The sequence below is a fragment of the Lampris incognitus genome, chromosome 2 (assembly GCF_029633865.1).
Source record: "Lampris incognitus isolate fLamInc1 chromosome 2, fLamInc1.hap2, whole genome shotgun sequence".
Lineage (NCBI taxonomy): Eukaryota > Metazoa > Chordata > Actinopteri > Lampriformes > Lampridae > Lampris > Lampris incognitus.
Genome location: NC_079212.1, coordinates 110,368,941 through 110,386,597, shown reverse-complemented (window position 1 = coordinate 110,386,597; position 17,657 = coordinate 110,368,941). Strand labels below are relative to the sequence as shown.

The following is a 17,657-nucleotide window of genomic DNA, read 5'->3' as shown; positions in this document are numbered from 1 at the left end:
AACGTTGAAAAAGCCACAGAGAGGAAAGGCTTTAACGGAGACAAGTTGAAAGGAAAAACATAAATGGTGTTGCCTTATAGCCTTTGATAGTTTCCACCTAAATACACAGCCGCCATTGGCAAATCGTCCTTAGTTGTTCTGATGAGTAAACTGCTGTTTTGCCAGTAGCGTTATGTCGACCTCACTGCAGACGTAATAGCAGACTCTTCTCACTTCAGCAGATCCCTGAGGCAACAGCTGGAAACATCAGATTACCTGTGACGTGGTGTTAGACGTTGTCTACATCTTGTTTATTGTGGTGGCACTGCTTAAATCACGGCATAAAATGCTGTGTGTGTGTGTGTGTGTGTGTGTGTGTGTGTGTGTGTGTGTGTGTGTGTGTGTGTGTGTGTGTGTCAGCTTTTTCTATCCTAATGGGGACCAAATGTCCCCATCAGGATACAAAAACCTGAAACCACCTACCTTGTGGGGACATTTTATGGGTCCCCAATGAGGAAAAGGGTCTATTTTAGGATTTGGGTTCAGGGTTAAGTCTTTATGCATGCTCAATAATCCAGGTAAGAAAATCAAAGAAGGTTGAGTCAGTTCATCTGGATACGTTAAATGTATCCAGATGAACTGATTCAATCGTCTTTGGTTCAGGGTTAAGGTTAGGGTTAGGGTAAGGGTTAAGGTTAGGCATGTAGTTATGATGGTAAAGGTTGGGGTTAAGGGCTCAGGATTGTTGTCAATGAGGGGTCCCCACAAGTATAGGGTGACGTGTGTGTGTGTGTGTGTGTGTGTGTGTGTGTGTGTGTGTGTGTGTGTGTGTGTGTGTGCGCACACGTGCACTCATGTTTTCCTGTGTGCTCTCATTTTAGTTCTCTATCAATGAAATAAATGAACAAGTAATACCACTTTGGAATATAGGATCCACAAAACATCGAGTGGGCATTTATTATGTCTAAAAGAACAATTCCACCCACTGACACGCTCTCAATTCTGCCTTTACCTTCAGCCAAACACAACTGTGTGAAATGTTATTCCACCCTCATCTGCCTAAGCCTCCCTGATTGTCCCTTTGTGGCAACCTTGGTCTAATTGCATTTGCATCTAACACTCTGAGTCAAACGTCTCCCTTACACTGCTGGCAGTCCTTTTCAGCTTTAATATCAGAAATATAGAGGTCATTAAAATAAATGGGGTGGAGGGTGGGTCATAAAATAGGTCTTTGTTCCGTTTGACAGGTGATCTGCTGTGGCAGGGCGTCACCATCATAATGATAGACCAGACCTGACTTCATGTGCTGACGTTTGGAAAATAGAAGGCGGATGGGGGACGAGACGAAGGTTTGTGTTGCACTTTCTCAAAGGTCACGACTGTGACTTTTCTATGTACAGAGATAACTAACCAAGGTTCTGCCATGGGTAGGTTGTGTAATCCTGTCTCTTTTCTACAAGATATTCTCTTTTATTGTGATGTAACCCAGTTAGAGAGGCTTACTGTCAAAGCATTGTCTTGTCATCATCATCTAGGGATTACAAACCAAATGAAGAGGTGAAACGAAAATATTGGCATAGGATGAAGATGAAAATGATTCTAAAAATGTCTTAATTTGCCTTAATTTAATTCAACAGCTATAGTTTATTTGCCTATTCTCTCAATAATCACTCTTTCTCTTTCTCTCTTCTGTCTTTTTTGTCTTATGTAGTCATCTAGTTTTATTTTCTTATAAAACTACATGAGTACACGTGTGTGGGTCTAAGGGTGTGTATTAATAAAGTATTATTTATCTTATTTTCCTTTCTCCCATGTGTAAATGACCCCTATTTCTTCACAAAATAGGAAGTGACATCACATGTTGACAACTTGGTTGAGGCACGCCTCCGTGGAGATGGGAGAAGGGGGGCGGGCGGGGGTCTGTGAGTGCATGAGATAAACCCTGGCACATCCAGAAACAGACATTGGATTGACATGGCTGTGTGTAGTTCAGGACTGCAATCTGCATGCATATGGCTTCTCTGTGGAAATTAGGATCCCCTCTCCATAGCAACAGAGCTGTGATACCCAGCTGGACAGCGTGTTATTAAGGTCTGCTCTCGTGGCATGTTGCAGAGCACTGGGAGCAAGACGGCAAGTAAGTGAGGGGGGGAAACCAGCTTACCATACACCTCAGCGATGTTCCAAGGGCTTCTCTCGCTCTCGTTTTAGGCTGTCATCCTTTCCCAGCACAGACACCCGGGACTAATGGAGGGATGCAACGATTCTGCTCGTCACTTGTCATGCTGGACTCCCCCCTCCGTGTATCCTTTTGTGTCAGGGACCCCAGTGTCTTTGTCTGCCCCTGCTGCCAGATCGACTGTGGGTTAGCACGACGGAAAGAACCTCCTCAACCCCCATCTCCCTCGTCCGTGCCCCCAGCGTCTCATCGCTCCCAGCCTGCTCATTTCTATTTACCTCTGTTAAGCTGCCCTCCCCGCTGTGTTAAGCTTTCTGTTTCTCGCTCTCTCTCTCTCTGCCACTCGCTGTCTACCTCCCTCTTGCCTCCCTCCAAGCCAGAAGTCTGCTTTTCAATCCAGGCTGCACGATACATGATCTCTTGGAAAACAACACTTGCCGCCGCTCTCTTGACGCTCAGTCACCGAGCCCTTCCAGATTTCCACCACGAGAACCACAGGATGCCCCTTCACAAAGACTGACCCCTCCCCACCCCTCTCCTCCTCTCTCTTTCACTCTCCCCTTCCCCTCCCCTGTCCTCCCAATCTCCTGCCCCCTGACCCCTATCCCTTTCTCCCCCCCCTCTCTTCCCACCTATAGCTTCCTCCCATTTACCCCTAACCCCAATACTCTGTTTCCCCTACTTCATTTTCACCCCCCTTGACCATGTTGCCATGTGTCTGCTGGCTCCAGCCTCTCCTCATCTTGCTGTCTTCTGTCGTACGGACCTGGGGGGAAAACTGTCCAGTGACCTGTCTGTGCCCGGACCCTCACACTGTGGACTGCAGCGGCCGTGGACTGACTCGTCTCCCCGAAGAGATCCCCCTGGATGTGCGGAGGCTTTTGCTGGCTGACAACTGGATCCCCCGCATCCCGTCGGACTTCTTGGTTCTGTACAGTGACCTGGTCTACCTAGACCTAAGGAACAACTCTCTCTCCCACATAGAGCCAGGGACGCTCAGCACCTCTTCCAGGCTCGTCTTCCTGGACCTTGGCAGCAACAATCTGACTGAAATCCCCAAGGGGACCTTCGGTGAGTCCCGCAGTCTTATCAAACTACGGTTGGGCAACAACCCATATTTGAGCATGGTGAACGAGGATGCTTTCCTGGGCCTCACCTCTCTGAGAGAGCTGGAGCTGGAGCGTAACGCACTGTCTACCCTTAAGGTGGGGGCGCTGAGCCAGCTACCCTCCTTACGGGTGGTGAGGCTGGAGGGCAACCCTTGGGTGTGCAACTGCAACTTTGCCAACCTGTTCGCATGGCTGATGGAAAACAGTCACAAGCTTCCTAACGGTGAGTGACCTCATCAGGGAACCATTTGCTTTACGTCTCCGCTTGACCTAAATAAAGCGTTTGTATATGTGCACAACATAAGTCAGTTTATTCGTGCATCCTTTGCCGTGCCGAGGCTTTGGTCTATTTAAGTTTTCTCCCTGTGGAAGAGGGAACCCCCCTCTACACACACACACACACATACACACACGACACGACTGCACACATGCAGCAGCCCCCCCCATCAGTTCTAATTTTATCATTTTCCTCCGCCACCCCCACAGCCTATAGTATAAGAGAGCTATATTACTAAGAGACAATAAGATTTGCTTGACGGGAAAAACCAATGGGATGCTCTGAAATACAATTTAAAATAAAGCAGGCTCTCAAAACAGTGCAGCCCCATCCTCAGAAATCACCAAGATTATGTAAAAAATCACATCTGAGATTTGTTTTAATCCATTCTTAGAAGCAGCACATTTCAGCAACCACACAAGCCAAGTGTAGGCCTCTAACAAGTGTTGTGCTCCATGATCTTTTCAGCGAATCAGTACATTACGATGCATTACAACCTATATTTTATAACACTTTTAAAAATACCATTAGTGCATGCATTTTTGCAACGTAATGCCAACAGTTGCCATCAAACACCTAAATTGTGTCAGCATTGGTGCCAATTCGTACTTATACATCTATATGGCAACAGTTAGACTGGAACTTTCTTGCTCCCAGAAATTCATAGACTATGTCCACCAATGTCAGCAACAACTCCCTTTATTCTTACATGACCCATGTCAGGTCGGCGACTGATTCAGCCTGGAGGGGTGAGTTAGGTAACAGGAATAAAGTGTGTGTGTGTGTGTGTGTGTGTGTGTGTGTGTGTGTGTGTGTGTGTGTGTGTGTGTGTGTGTGTGTGTGTGTTTCTTTCACTCTGTTTCACTGTCTCAGGGGCACAGTCTATCGATGTTTGCACACAAATCTGACCAAAATTAAAACAAAACAAAGGGGATCACCATGCACCTTTGGGAGTGTTGAATGGTGGGTAAAATCTGCTTACTTGGAGATGATTCGACACAGCATTCAAAGCTAGCTGTTGCTATTCTGGGGCACCAGATTTACATTAGGTTAGTGCAAAATGCCACTATTGTTCAACTCACTGCTCATTTCTTTCACTTGAGTGGAGAACAACATGACAGCTGCACACTGCAGAAAAATCCTAAAAATCAAACTCGGAAATTTCTCAAAAACCAAATTGTTATCAACATTTTTTTTTTTGCTTACTCAAGGTCATCTTTTGGTAAATGATTTGTATTGTCCTTCATGCTAAAGAGGACACAACAGTGGTTATCTAATGAGTGCAGGCCAGCACATGTGGACACCAAGGCGGCAAAAATAAACAGGACTGACAGTGCAGCCACTCACAGCTAGCATCTCCTGCTGCTATATTGTTCAGATGAGAGACTAGATTAAACAGATTACACGAGTTTGGCCTAATTTATGAATTCAAGATGAATGTGGCTTACAGTCATTTGACATCTGTCCATGCAAATACATGTGCTGCATTTCAAACCCATATACATACAATGCAGCTGATAAACACATTATACCTAGGTGGTGTTTGGTATGTAAAACCGATTGTTGATATGACATTAGCTCTTTCTACAGCCGTCACTGCACCAAGGTCGCTCTGAATGGAAAATGTTGATCTGTTGATAATTGCAAAGGTCATCAACACAATTTGTGCATTTGCCCTTTGTCTTTGTTGCGTGTCTGCTGGCATACAAATTGAAAAAGGCCCTGTTGGAAATCTCGTGTTATCTTTAGACTTAAGGATATGATCCCCTTCTGCTGTGAGAGTTGATTGCACCTCTGATATGAAGTTTAAGCAGAAGTGGTAAAATCTGGTAACCTGCCCAGGTAATCATGCCATTCAATCTGCATGATGAGACGGGCTAAACGTTACAGCCTCCAGATATGGACATCATAATCACTGTGACATGTGGTAATTATCACCATGGTGATGTGATGTAACACATTTCCTATTATACGTTGAGATTTCCACATGATTATTGTAATACCGACCGATTCAGGAGCTAAATTAACTGAGTGAATCGAAATCACTCTACTTTTCCTTGCAATACCCTAAGTCGGTGGCCCTGAGGAACTACCGGGTGCTTCAAACTGCTGACCACTGACTAAAGCAAACTCTGAAACATATAGGCCATCGCATGCCCCAGTATTGATACTGCCCTCCCTCTCTGCCTCTCTTCTCCAACCTCTCCTCATTTGTATTGAGAAGAGAGAAAGTTTGGGGCTGAGAGAGAGAGCGAGAAGTTGATAAAAAGGAAGGAATACTTTATTCCCCCCGTGTAAGAGGTGGCAAATACAATCCATCACAGGGATCTTGGTGTTGTCTACTGCAGAGTGTAATGAATCTCATTAGCAGGACTGGCCAAGCAGACATCAAAAGCAACCAAGAGGAGGATGGCCAGGCCAGGCTTCTGGCATGCCTGCCAGCTGGGCCCACAGTACACACGCGCCCAGATTGAGTTGGAAGTGTTTTACTTACCTCATGAAAAGCTCTTACAGTCCCATCAGTGAGTGCTTGCTTTATGACCCTAAAGACCAGACCACCAGGCTGGGCAAAACTGCCTACCAGTTTTGCTGAAATGCAAATAACATGTGGGAAGTACATTTTTGCGTGATTTACAGACACACACACAAAGACATGCATGTTTATACAACTGCTCATACACATGCAAACCTATAAATGCATGAGAAAACACATTAAGTATATGTGTGTGTGTGTGTGTGTGTGTGTGTGTGTGTGTGTGTGTGTGTGTGTGTGGTAGGGGGTGGGGTCTGCATTGATCTTTTCTAGAATATCTGCTGTTGTTTTTTGACTGCCAGATGTGTCTTGAGTCATACTTGCAATGATAATAATGCCACTGCATCTGTTGACGAAGACACATTTTGGCAGGAATATTAAAATTCAACATTTTTCACTCTACTCCTTTAAGACAATGCTAATGACATCCGCAAGGGTCAGAGGGGGCAAAATAGATGCTTTTATGATGTAAATAGTTTTAAAACCTATTTTCATAACTTTTTAACTTCAATTCAAATCATTGCAGACATGCTCTGTGCAAAGAAGAAAGGCAGTTTGGCAGATAAATTTAAAATATCTTGTTTATTTGTTTGAGTGTGTGTACCTGTATGCATGAATGTGTATACCCATATTTGCAGCTTTGTACATGTACTAAATACATACTGCACGGTGGCCCAGTGGTTAGCACTGTTGCCTCACAGCAAGAAGGTCCTGGGTTCAAAACCCAGGCCGTCCCAGGTCCTTTCTGTGTGGAGTTTACATGTTCTCCTGGTGTCTGCGTGGGTTTCCGCCGAGTTCTCTGGTTTCCTCCCACCATCAAAGACATGCATAGGTTAATGCCTGTGCCCCTGACCAAGGCAATGGAAAGAAGAAGTTGGTCCCTGGCCGCTGCACTGCAGCTGCCCACTGCTCCTATACAATAGGATGGGTTAAATGCAGAGGATACATTTTGTTGTATGCTTGCTTACAGTGACAAATAACATTTCTTTTTTTTCTTTATACTGTAATCTGGTTAGATATTTTCTCATGTAGTCAGTCACATAAAGTGGTTCAAATGGCATTGGACTAGAAATCCCTTTTGCAAAAAGACATTTTTTAAGAAAGGGATAAAAACAAGTGTGCCCATGCCAAAAAGTGTCAACTGTACATGACACCACTAATTCCATCAATCAGCAAAGCCCTCTACTAAAGAGGGAGGTATTAATTACTAACAACAATTAATGTAACATTAACTTGGATTGAACATTTTACAACTGTTTTCAGAAATGTTTGCCAACATTTGCAAATATCTGCAAATGCACACATGAATAAATTTGATTAAAGCATAAACACAATACGGCCTGGCCTGAATCAGATGTGTATAGTAGCCAAAATCTACTTTATGCACTAAGGTCACGTTTTTTATGATAATCATGAGTGTCAGTCAATATCGAGGTACATACATACTTTGTGAAGGAATGCAGCGATCATAAGAAAAACACAACGTGGAGAGCAGAGCGCACGTGAATACACAAAGGCAGTATTTGGTGAAATGCTAGGTGCATTTTGCCTGCAAGAGAACACTCTATTATTAGAATAGCTATTCTTATACAGTGTACTTGCTAACTGATGTGATTGCTGGTGAATTTAATAATAGTGGGATTTAACTGTTTCTCATCGTGCTGTAGACTTCTTAGACCCCTTTACGTCCCCTTGGCATCTGGACACTGCTTGGCATCCTGTGCATCATCTACTCCCGTATTTTCACAATGTGTGTCTGGTGTGTGGTGTGTGTCTGTGTGAGAGTCTATAAACGGCCAAACTAAAGCACTTGGGGCCTTGATTCTTTTTGGAGGATATTGGGGATGATCAGGGGCACCTATAAAAATAGCAGAACATTAAAATTATGCATAATTAATTATGCATAAATATGCAAAATATGCATTTTTCTAAAAATGGCTAAAAAAACACTTTTCTCGGCATTTCAGATGATTCTGAGCATCTTTGATTTTTTTCACCTATAATTTTTTTTTTCTGGGACTTAGAAATGTTTTGGCATTATGCAAAATAAATGCATTTTTGCAAAAATGCACTTATGATCCTCATTTTTTTTTGGAGGTGGTAGGTATTGTTCCAGAGAGGACCAGAAAAATAGCAGAAAATTAAAATAATTATAATAATTATGCATCTACTACTACTACTTTCGGCTGCTCCCGTTAGGGGTCGCCACAGCGGATCATCCGTTTCCATTTCCTCCTGTCTTCTGCGTCTTCCTCTGTCACACCAGCCACCTGCATGTCTTCCCTCACCACATCCATAAACCTCCTCTTTGGCCTTCCTCTTCTCCTCTTCCCTGGCAGCTCCATATTCAGCATCCTTCTCCCAATATGCTCAGCATCTCTCCTCCACACATGTCCAAGCCATCTCAATCTTACCTCTCTTGCTTTGTCTCCAAACCGTCCAACCTGAGCGGTCCCTCTAATATAATCGTTCCTAATCCTGTCCTTCTTCGTTACTCCCAGTGAAAATCTTAGCATCTTCAACTCTGCCACCTCCAGCTCCGCCTCCTGTCTTTTCGTCAGTGCCATTGTCTCCAAACCATATAACATAGCTGGTCTCACAACCATCTTGTAAACTTTCCCTTTAACTCTTGCTGATACCCTTCTGTCGCAAATCACTCCTGACACACTTCTCCACCCACTCCAACCTGCCTGCACTCTCTTTTTCACCTCTCTACTGCACTCCCCGTTACTTTGGAAAGTTGACCCCAATATTTAAACTCAAATGCCTTTGTCACCTCTACTCCTTGCATCCTGACCATTCCACTGCCTCTCTCTCATTCACGCATAGGTATTCCATCTTGCTCCTACTGACTTTCATTCCTCTTCTCTCCAGTGCATACCTCCACCTCTCCAGACTCTCCTCAACCTGCACCCTACTCTCGCTACAGATCACAATGTCATCCGCGAACATCATCGTCCATGGAGACTCCTGCCTGATCTTGTCTGTCAACCTGTCCATCACCATTGCAAACAAGAAAGGGCTCAGAGCTGATCCTTGATGTAATCCGACCTCCACCTTGAACCCATCTGTCATTCCAACCGCACACCTCACCATTGTCACACTTCCCCCATAAGTATCCTGCACCACTCCTACATACTTCTCTACAACTCCTGACCTCCTCATACAATACCACACCTCCTTTCTCGGCACTCTGTCATAAGCTTTCTCTAAATCTACAAAGACACAATGCAACTCTTTCTGGCCTTCTCTATACCTCTCAATCAACATTCTCAAAGCAAACATCGCATCTGTGGTGCTCTTTCGTGGCATGAAACCATACTGCTGCTCACTGATCATCACCTCTCCTCTTAACCTAGTTTCTATTACTCTTTCCCAAATCTTCATGCTGTGGCTGATCAACTTTATACCTCTGTAGTTGTTACAGTTCTGCACATCGCCCTTGTTCTTGAAAATCGGTACCAGTATGCTTCTTCTTCACTCCTCACGCATCCTCTCACTTTCCAGGATTGTGTTAAACAATCTAGTTAAAAACTCCACTGCCATCTCTCCTAAACCTCTCCATGCCTCCACAGGTATGTCATCAGGACCAACTGCCTTTCCACTCTTCATCCTCTTCATAGCTGCCCTCACTTCCTCCTTGTTAATCCACTGAACTTCCTGATTCACTATCCCTACATCATCCAACCTTTTCTCTCTCTCATTTTCTTCATTCATCAGCCCCTCAAAGTACTCCTTCCACCTTCTTAGCACACTCTCCTCGCTTGTCAGCACATTTCCATCTCTATCCTTGATCGCCCTAACTTGCTGCACATCCTTTGCAGCTTGGTCCCTCTGTCTAGCCAATCGGTACAAGTCCTTTTCTCATTCCTTAGTGTCTAACCTGTCATACAACTCACCATATGCCTTTTCCTTTGCCTTTGCCACCTCTCTCTTTGCTTTACGCTGCATCTCCTTGTACTCCTGTCTACTTTCTTCATCTCTCTTACTATCCCACTTCTTCTTTGCCAACCTTTTCCTCTGTATAATTTGCTGCACTTCCTCATTCCACCACCAAGTCTCCTTGTCTTCCTTCCTCTGTCCTGATGACACACCAAGTACCTTCCTAGCTGTCTCCCTCACTATTTCTGCAGTGGTTGCCCAGCCATCTGGCAACTCTTCACTACCACCCAGTGCCTGTCTTAACTCCTGCCTGAACTCCACACAACAGTCTTCCTTCTTCAACTTCCACCATTTGATCTTCGGCTGTGTCTTCACTCGCTTCCTCTTCTTGGTCTCCAAAGTCATCCTACAGACCACCATCCGATGCTGCCTAGCTACGTTCTCCCCTGTCACCACCTTGCAGTCTCCAATCCCTTTTAGATGGCGCCTCTACATAAGATATAGTCCACCTGTGTGCACTTTTCTCCACTCTTGTACGTCACCCTGTGTTCCTCCCTGTTCTTGAAATATGTATTCACCACAGCCATTTCCATCCTTTTCGCAAAATCGACCACCATCTGTCCTTCCACATTTCTCTTCTTGACTCCATACCTTCCCATCACCTCCTCATCACCTCTGTTCCCTTCACCAACATGTCCACTGAAGTCCGCTCCAATCACCACTCTCTCCTCTTTGGGTACCCTCTCCACCATGTCGTCCAACTCACTCCAGAATTCTTCTTTTTCATCCATCTCACACCCAACTTGCGGGGCATATGCGCTGATAACATTCAGCAATAAACCTTCAATTTCCAGCTTCATACTCATCACTCTGTCTGACACTCTCTTCACCTCCAGCATGCTCTTGACATACTCTTCCTTCAGAATTACCCCTACCCCATTACTCCTCCCATTCACACCATGGTAGAAGAGTTTGAACCCGCCTCCGATACTCCTGGCCTTACTCCCCTTCCACCTGGTCTCTTGCACACACAGTATGCCTACCTTTCTTCTTTCCATCATGTCAGCCAGCTCTCTCCCTTTACCAGTCATAGTGCCAACATTCAAAGTTCCAACTCTCACCTCCACATGCCTACCCTTCCTCCTCTCTAGCTGCCTCTGGACATGCTTTCCCCCTCTCCTTCTCCTTCGCCCAACAGTAGCATAGTTTCCACCGACACCCTGCTGGTTAACAGTACCGGTGGCGGTCGTTGGTAACCCGGGCCTCGACCGATCCGGTATGTAAGTCTTATTTATGATCCGCATATTTGATTTGGCAAAGATTTTATGCCGGATGCCCTTCCTGACGCAACCCTCCCCATTTGTCCGGGCTTGGGACCGGCACTAAGGATGCACTGGCTTGTGCATCCTCAGTGGCTGGGTTAATTATAATAATTATGCATAATTATACAAAATATGCATTTTCTAAAAATGGCTAAAAACCACTTTTCTTGGCATTTCAGATGATTCTGAGCATCTTTGATTTTTTCACCTATATAAAAAAAACGAACTAAAATGTTTTGGCATTATGCAAAATATGCATTTTTACAAAAATGCACTTATGATCCTACTTTTTTGGGAGGTGGTAGGTATTGTTCCAGAGAGGACCAGAAAAATAGCAGAAAATTAAAATAATTATAATAATTATGCATACTTATGCAAAATATGCATTTTCTAAAAATGGCTAAAAACCACTTTTCTCAGCATTTCAGATGATTCTGAGCATTGGGGGGGGGGAGTTGGAGTGGGGGGGGTTTAGGGGCAGGGGGAAGGCGGTTAGCTGGCAGGATGAAGAGGAGGGAGATTTAGACGGGTGGACAACCAAACTGCTACATTGTAGCGGGGTTCTTCTAGTATTCTTCATAAATTTGATAAGTCCATTATAATTCTGTTATCCTCTTTCAATGTTGTATTATGTAAATTGTGTAAACACAACATCTATTGCACGCTGTCCATCTTGGGAGAGAGATCTTTCCTCTGTTGCTCTCCCTGAGGTTTCTTCCTATTTGTTCTCCCTGTTAAAGGGATTTTTTTTTTAGGGAGCTGTTCCTTATCCGATGAGAGGGTCTAAGGACAGGATGTTATGTTGCTGTTAAGCCCACTGAGGCAAATTTGTAATTTGTGATATTGGGCTATACAAATAAAATTGATTTGATTTGATTTACGAGGTCTCCTGGAAGACCCAGGACCCTGACTTTGAGAGCTGCTGCTGTAGAGGTGTCTTTATGAGCTGAATGACTTAGTCATCCATCCAAATCCTCTTCGTATGAAATGAGCATTGGTCCTACATATCATCTCAAATATGACATCAGATATCCACTGTTCCATAAAATAGAAAGGAGGATGGTTGTAGCGAGTTAGACCCATAATTTTGGCCAATTCAAACAGACATCATACTGGCAGACCAAGTTAACATAATGACTGATCTCTGAGCCGAGGGGAAAATGTAATGGACTGATCACTTTCAAGGCCATATTGGGCATAGTTACACAACCACAGATGGACACGTGTTAGAGAATGAGGTTTCCTTTATAAGCTTCTCAACATGCATCAGTGCGAACATTACTTGAGTGTAGTTTCTTGGCCTCTTACCAGACGACGAATCTACTATGGTGCCAAAAACTACAGTAAACACTAAACATTGCATTAGGTGCAACACAGGTCACAATCTTAACTGCACATTGTACAAATACGACAAGAGCACAATAACTGAAAAGCAGTCTACAGCCGATAGCAAATTTGTAAGCAAATTGTACCTGTAAATATTCTAGTTGTATTGTGGAAATCATCCTGAGGTATCTGTGGTTGCCAGTCCTGCATAATGTAAGAGCCACAGTGCACATGTGGAACACCCAATTCTCTTTCCAGTTTCCACATGCTGATTTCCCCCGTGGTTATGAGTTCACAAAGGAGCACGGTGTCTTTCTGTTTGCAACCTTTTGATTACTATGGGCCTGTGTGTGGAGTGGGTGGGGAATTTCTTACAATCCTATAATTTGCCTTTTTTTCTTTTTTCTTTTCTTTGGGAGGGTGGTGGGTTGGATTAAACGGACAAAATTTACTGCATAAATTTATTTTAATGTGCACCGCATCAAAAATTATTGCATCGTAGATGAGGTCGACATTAGGACCGACATCTGCTGGTGACAATGCTGGTGAGTCAGGAGTTATGTTACAAAGTGCTCATGTTGCATAATTAAAGAAAAAAAGCAATCAATCAGTAAACAGTCATGACTAAACACATAATCTAATGTCATTATATCTCAACAAAATGGGGAAGCCCCTGTAATTGAGTCACTATCCTTTATGTCAAAGTACCATTTGCTCAATTTTTTTTTCTCTTACCGGCAATCGGGTCCATAAATGTTTTAACAGAGGAATGAGTGTAAACATGATCCACCGCTGTCTCCAGTGCTCTTGGGTTAAGGATGAACAAAGGCCATGGATAATTTAGAGCGACACAGTTCTATGGCATATTGGCCAGAGTAATTGGAGCCAGAGCTGCCTGCCGGGCAGGGCAGGCGGCTCCGACAGCAGATTGAGTCGGAGGCCCACTGTGGCACTGCCATCAACACTAGTCGTGACCCGTGTGGTTCCACGGCACATTGACAGTTCATGTGACATGGTCAAAGTCTGAATTTTCCTTCACAGCCTATCAAGTTGCTCCCGCGAGACCTTTTTGCCACTGTGCAAAAGCAGCCCTGAAAATATGATGCCACTGCCAGCCACTACATACCCATAGCACACATAGCACTGCTGCCCTCCATTACATGCTATCTTTACCACCTGCTGGCATGTGATGTGAGAACTATCCGCTTCAATATTACCAGCTCGAGTGCCTGCTTTTACCTTGGCCTCATTTAATGTTTATTTAAAGTTGGGAAGTGAGAGAAAGTGTTGGCAGGGGAAATCAGTATCAAAGGGTGGACAGAATTACACGCTTAAGTTTATGTAAGTATAACCCAGATTAGGGGATGCTGCCAGCAATGGAATTTTCCTGGAAAACCTGGAAATTCATAGACTAGTGTTTTCCAGTTATGGAAAATGAAAGTGATAAAAATGATCAAATGTCCTGGAAATATTATTGAGGTCATGAAAAATGGTAAAGGCTGTTTATTTTTACCCACTGAGATGGCATATTCTTAGCCACGAGGTTACACATCGGTGCTTGAAGTTTGTGGGGTATGTTCGGTGACCAGCTAAAAGTTACACGATCTATTTAAAGAGAGATGATTCTACTGATAGTTAATGGTAAATGGTATGACCGTCCATGAGCAACAGCTATCATACATATCCAAGCAACAGTTATGGAAAATCATTTTGAAATGTTCTGAAAAAGGGTTTTCTAAAAAGTGTAGGAATGCTGTCATCTACTCCACATACACACATCCAGTCTGTGTCCTGGGACAGAACCCAGACTGGATGTGAGAGCCTAAAATAACATTGAAGAACAGTAAATTCTGAAATATTAGCTTATTTTTTTAACCATGAATTGCACCAAAACAATAAGAAGACTGTAGGTATTTGTCATGATAGATAGATAGATAGATAGATAGATAGATAGATAGATAGATAGATAGATAGATAGATAGATAGATAGATAGATAGATCGATATAAAAACAGCCAATAGTGTTCATGTTTTACACAGAAAAAAAATCATATTCTGTGTTTAGGCATGAGCCATTTCATCTGTACATATATGTGGTTTTGAGATGAGCCATTTTGAGCGTGCCTATGGAACCATAATGTCATTTTGTATCCACGTAGAAGGAAACCCCTCCTGAATAATTCACCCTCACTATCGCCATCACACTGGCACTTGTCACTTTTTGCATTCATACATTCTCACCCTCTCTGTTTGCGTCCGTCTCTCACCCATGCTCCCTCCTCATAAGCCTCTTGAAGGCACGTTTCCTGTAGACTCCACAGGCCTCCTCTCCCTGTGATTGCCAGTGTATAATTCTCGCATCTATCTGTGTAATTATGTCTGTCCCATCTGATTTTCCTCCATTTACTCAGTGTTGGACATGAATGGCAGATTCATCTCCTAGCATGCTTTGAGGAAGGGACATTTATTGTCCCTTCCTACTGAGAGTTATTGTCACTTGTGTATACCCTGGCCGATCTAGTGATAAGGACTTGCTGCCAAGAAGTCGACCAAACAACACCTGTGTTTGGGAAATCTAATGCAGACAATAACATGAATGCCAGGTTCTGAGGGAACTAGAAGAGACAAGCCTCCGATATCAGTCTGTCACTGCCAGCTAGATCAATCAAGCCTCAAACAGGGCATGCGTTACCAGCGGATCACCAATCCCCTAGGCTGGCTGTAATCCGAAATGTAATCCATCAACTGTCTACACCAGAGATGTGCGCTGGTCTGTGTGGTTGCCATATCTGATAGTGTGAGAACAGGATTTGTTACCACAGCTGTATGATGCTCCAGAACCACTTGGTTTTGATTTTGGTCATTTGTGGGTCACTTGATGGAGCGCTTGCTCCCAAATCTTCTCCTTACTAACATGGGCATGTGTGCATGTGACCTTAGCTAACAATTCTGTGTAAATTTAGAATGTCTACTGTACCTTAGTCCATTAAAGGTGAGGTCAGACAAATGTGTAGCAGCACAAACAGATTACAAGTTCATAATTACTTTACGGATGACTTACAAATATTTGATTTGAATACCAACAGGTGACAATTGTATTCCCACAAGTATGCTTTTCCCTACTTATTTATTTTTCTTAAATTTGTCATTTTTTCCCAATGTTTCTTCTTCTTCTTCTTCTTCTTCTTCTTCTTTCGGCTGCTCCTGTTAGTGGTCGCCAAAGTAGATCATCCGTTCCCATGTCTTCCTGTCCTCTGCATCTTCCTCTGTCACACCAGCCACCTCCATGTCCTCCCTCAGCACTTCCATAAACCTCCTCTTTGGGCTTCTTCTTTTCCTCGTCTGGCAGCTCCATCTTCAGCAACGATCTCCCAATATACCCATCATCTCTCTCCTGCACTGTACCCCAAAACAACCAGATATGACAGGGAAAGTATCAAGTGGAGGAGATGTCAGTGATACTTTCAACATCAAGCATGAAGTGAAGCAGGGATGTGTGCTTGCACCAACCCTATTCATGTTATATCTCGCTGCAGTCCTAGAAACAATGTCAGCCAACTTGAGAGGTGGCTTGTATATCAGGACCCGAACAGATGAAAACCTCTACAGTCTTGCGAGATTCAAGGCATCTACAAAACAAGAGAACTCTGTGTTCGAGAGCTTCTCTATGCAGATGACTCAGCTCTGGTTGCCAATGATCCTGGAGAAATGCAATAAATAGTAGACTGCTTCTCTTCAGTGGCTACCCTCTTTGGACTGAAGATCAACATCTTTAAAACAGAGCTTCTGTACAAGCCTCCCCCTCAGAAAATCCCCAAAGAAGGTCAGCCCAGTATTTTGGTTAGTGGAGCAACTCTGAAGACCACTGAGTGCTTTACCTATTTAGGCAGTGCTGTGACAGATACAAACTCCCTGACTTAAAAGTGGACAGAAGAATCCAAGCGGCCTCAAAAGCCTTTGGTGCCCTCCACAAATCACTTTGGTCCTACCGTGACATCAGGCTGACAACAAAGATCAAGGTGTACAACACAGCTGTTCTCCCATCTCTACTATACTCCACTGAATGCATGACCCTGTATCACAAGCACATCAAGAAGTGCACCCGCATACAGCTTCGTCATCTGCGAAAGCTGCTGCAAATCAGATAGGAAGACAAGGTGCCCAACATGCAAGTATTGAGATGTGCTGGTACTGTCAGTGTTGAAGCCCTAATAACAGTCTCCCAGCTCAGATGGGCTGGCCATGTGGGAAGAATGCCAGACAACCGCCTACCAAAAGATGTTTTCTATGAGCAGCTATGCCAGGGAAAAAAGAAAGCATAGAGGCCAGAAGCTGCGCTTCAAATATGTGGTCATGAAGATCTGCAGCATAGATGATTCCAGCTGGGAGACAGTGGCCCTGGACAGATAGAGGTGGTGCTCCACAGTAAGGCAATCAAGAACAGCTGTTGAACAAAAGAGATAAGAAGCCTATGATAAGGCCCACCATGCAAGACATAACAGACCAACTCAAACAAGATTCATCTGTGATGAATGTGGACAATATTATCGCACTAATGTGGGCCTGATGGCCTACAGGCGTGTTGCCAAGCTTAGACTGCATCATAGTGATCATTGTTTTTCGATGGACTGCTGAAGAAGGGTCACTGACCAAAATACCTTTTCTCCATACAGTTCTTCTCCTCCTTCTTCTTCGTTTTCTCCTCCTCCTCCTCCTTCTTCTTCTTCTTCTTCTTCTTCTTCTTCTTCTTCTTCTTCTTCTTCTTCTTCTTCTTCTTCTTCTTCTTCTTCTTCTTCTTCTTCTTCTTCTTCTTCTTCTTCTTCTTTCGGCTGCTCCTGTTAGTGGTCACCAAAGTAGATCATCCATTTCTGTTTATTCCTGTCCTCTGCATCTTCCTCTGTCACACCAGCCACCTGCATGTCATCCCTCACAACTTCCATAAACCTCTTCTTTGGCCTTCTTCTTTTTCTCTTGGCTGACAGCTCCATCTTCAGCAACCATCTCCCAATATACCCGGCATCTCTCCTCCGCACATGTCCAAACCATCTCAA

The 17,657-nt window shown here is 43.9% G+C and overlaps 1 protein-coding gene across 1 annotated transcript in view; it reads left to right on the top strand.

Moving 5' to 3' along the window:
- Positions 1-2,862: 2,862 nt before the first annotated feature.
- lrrc38b (leucine rich repeat containing 38b) overlaps positions 2,863-17,657 on the top strand; it is a 36,129-nt gene continuing 21,334 nt past the window's right edge. Inside the window, exon 1 of the mRNA XM_056275338.1 lies at positions 2,863-3,490. Coding sequence (XP_056131313.1) covers positions 2,863-3,490 — 628 coding nt within the window. The remainder of the gene's footprint in view (positions 3,491-17,657) is intronic.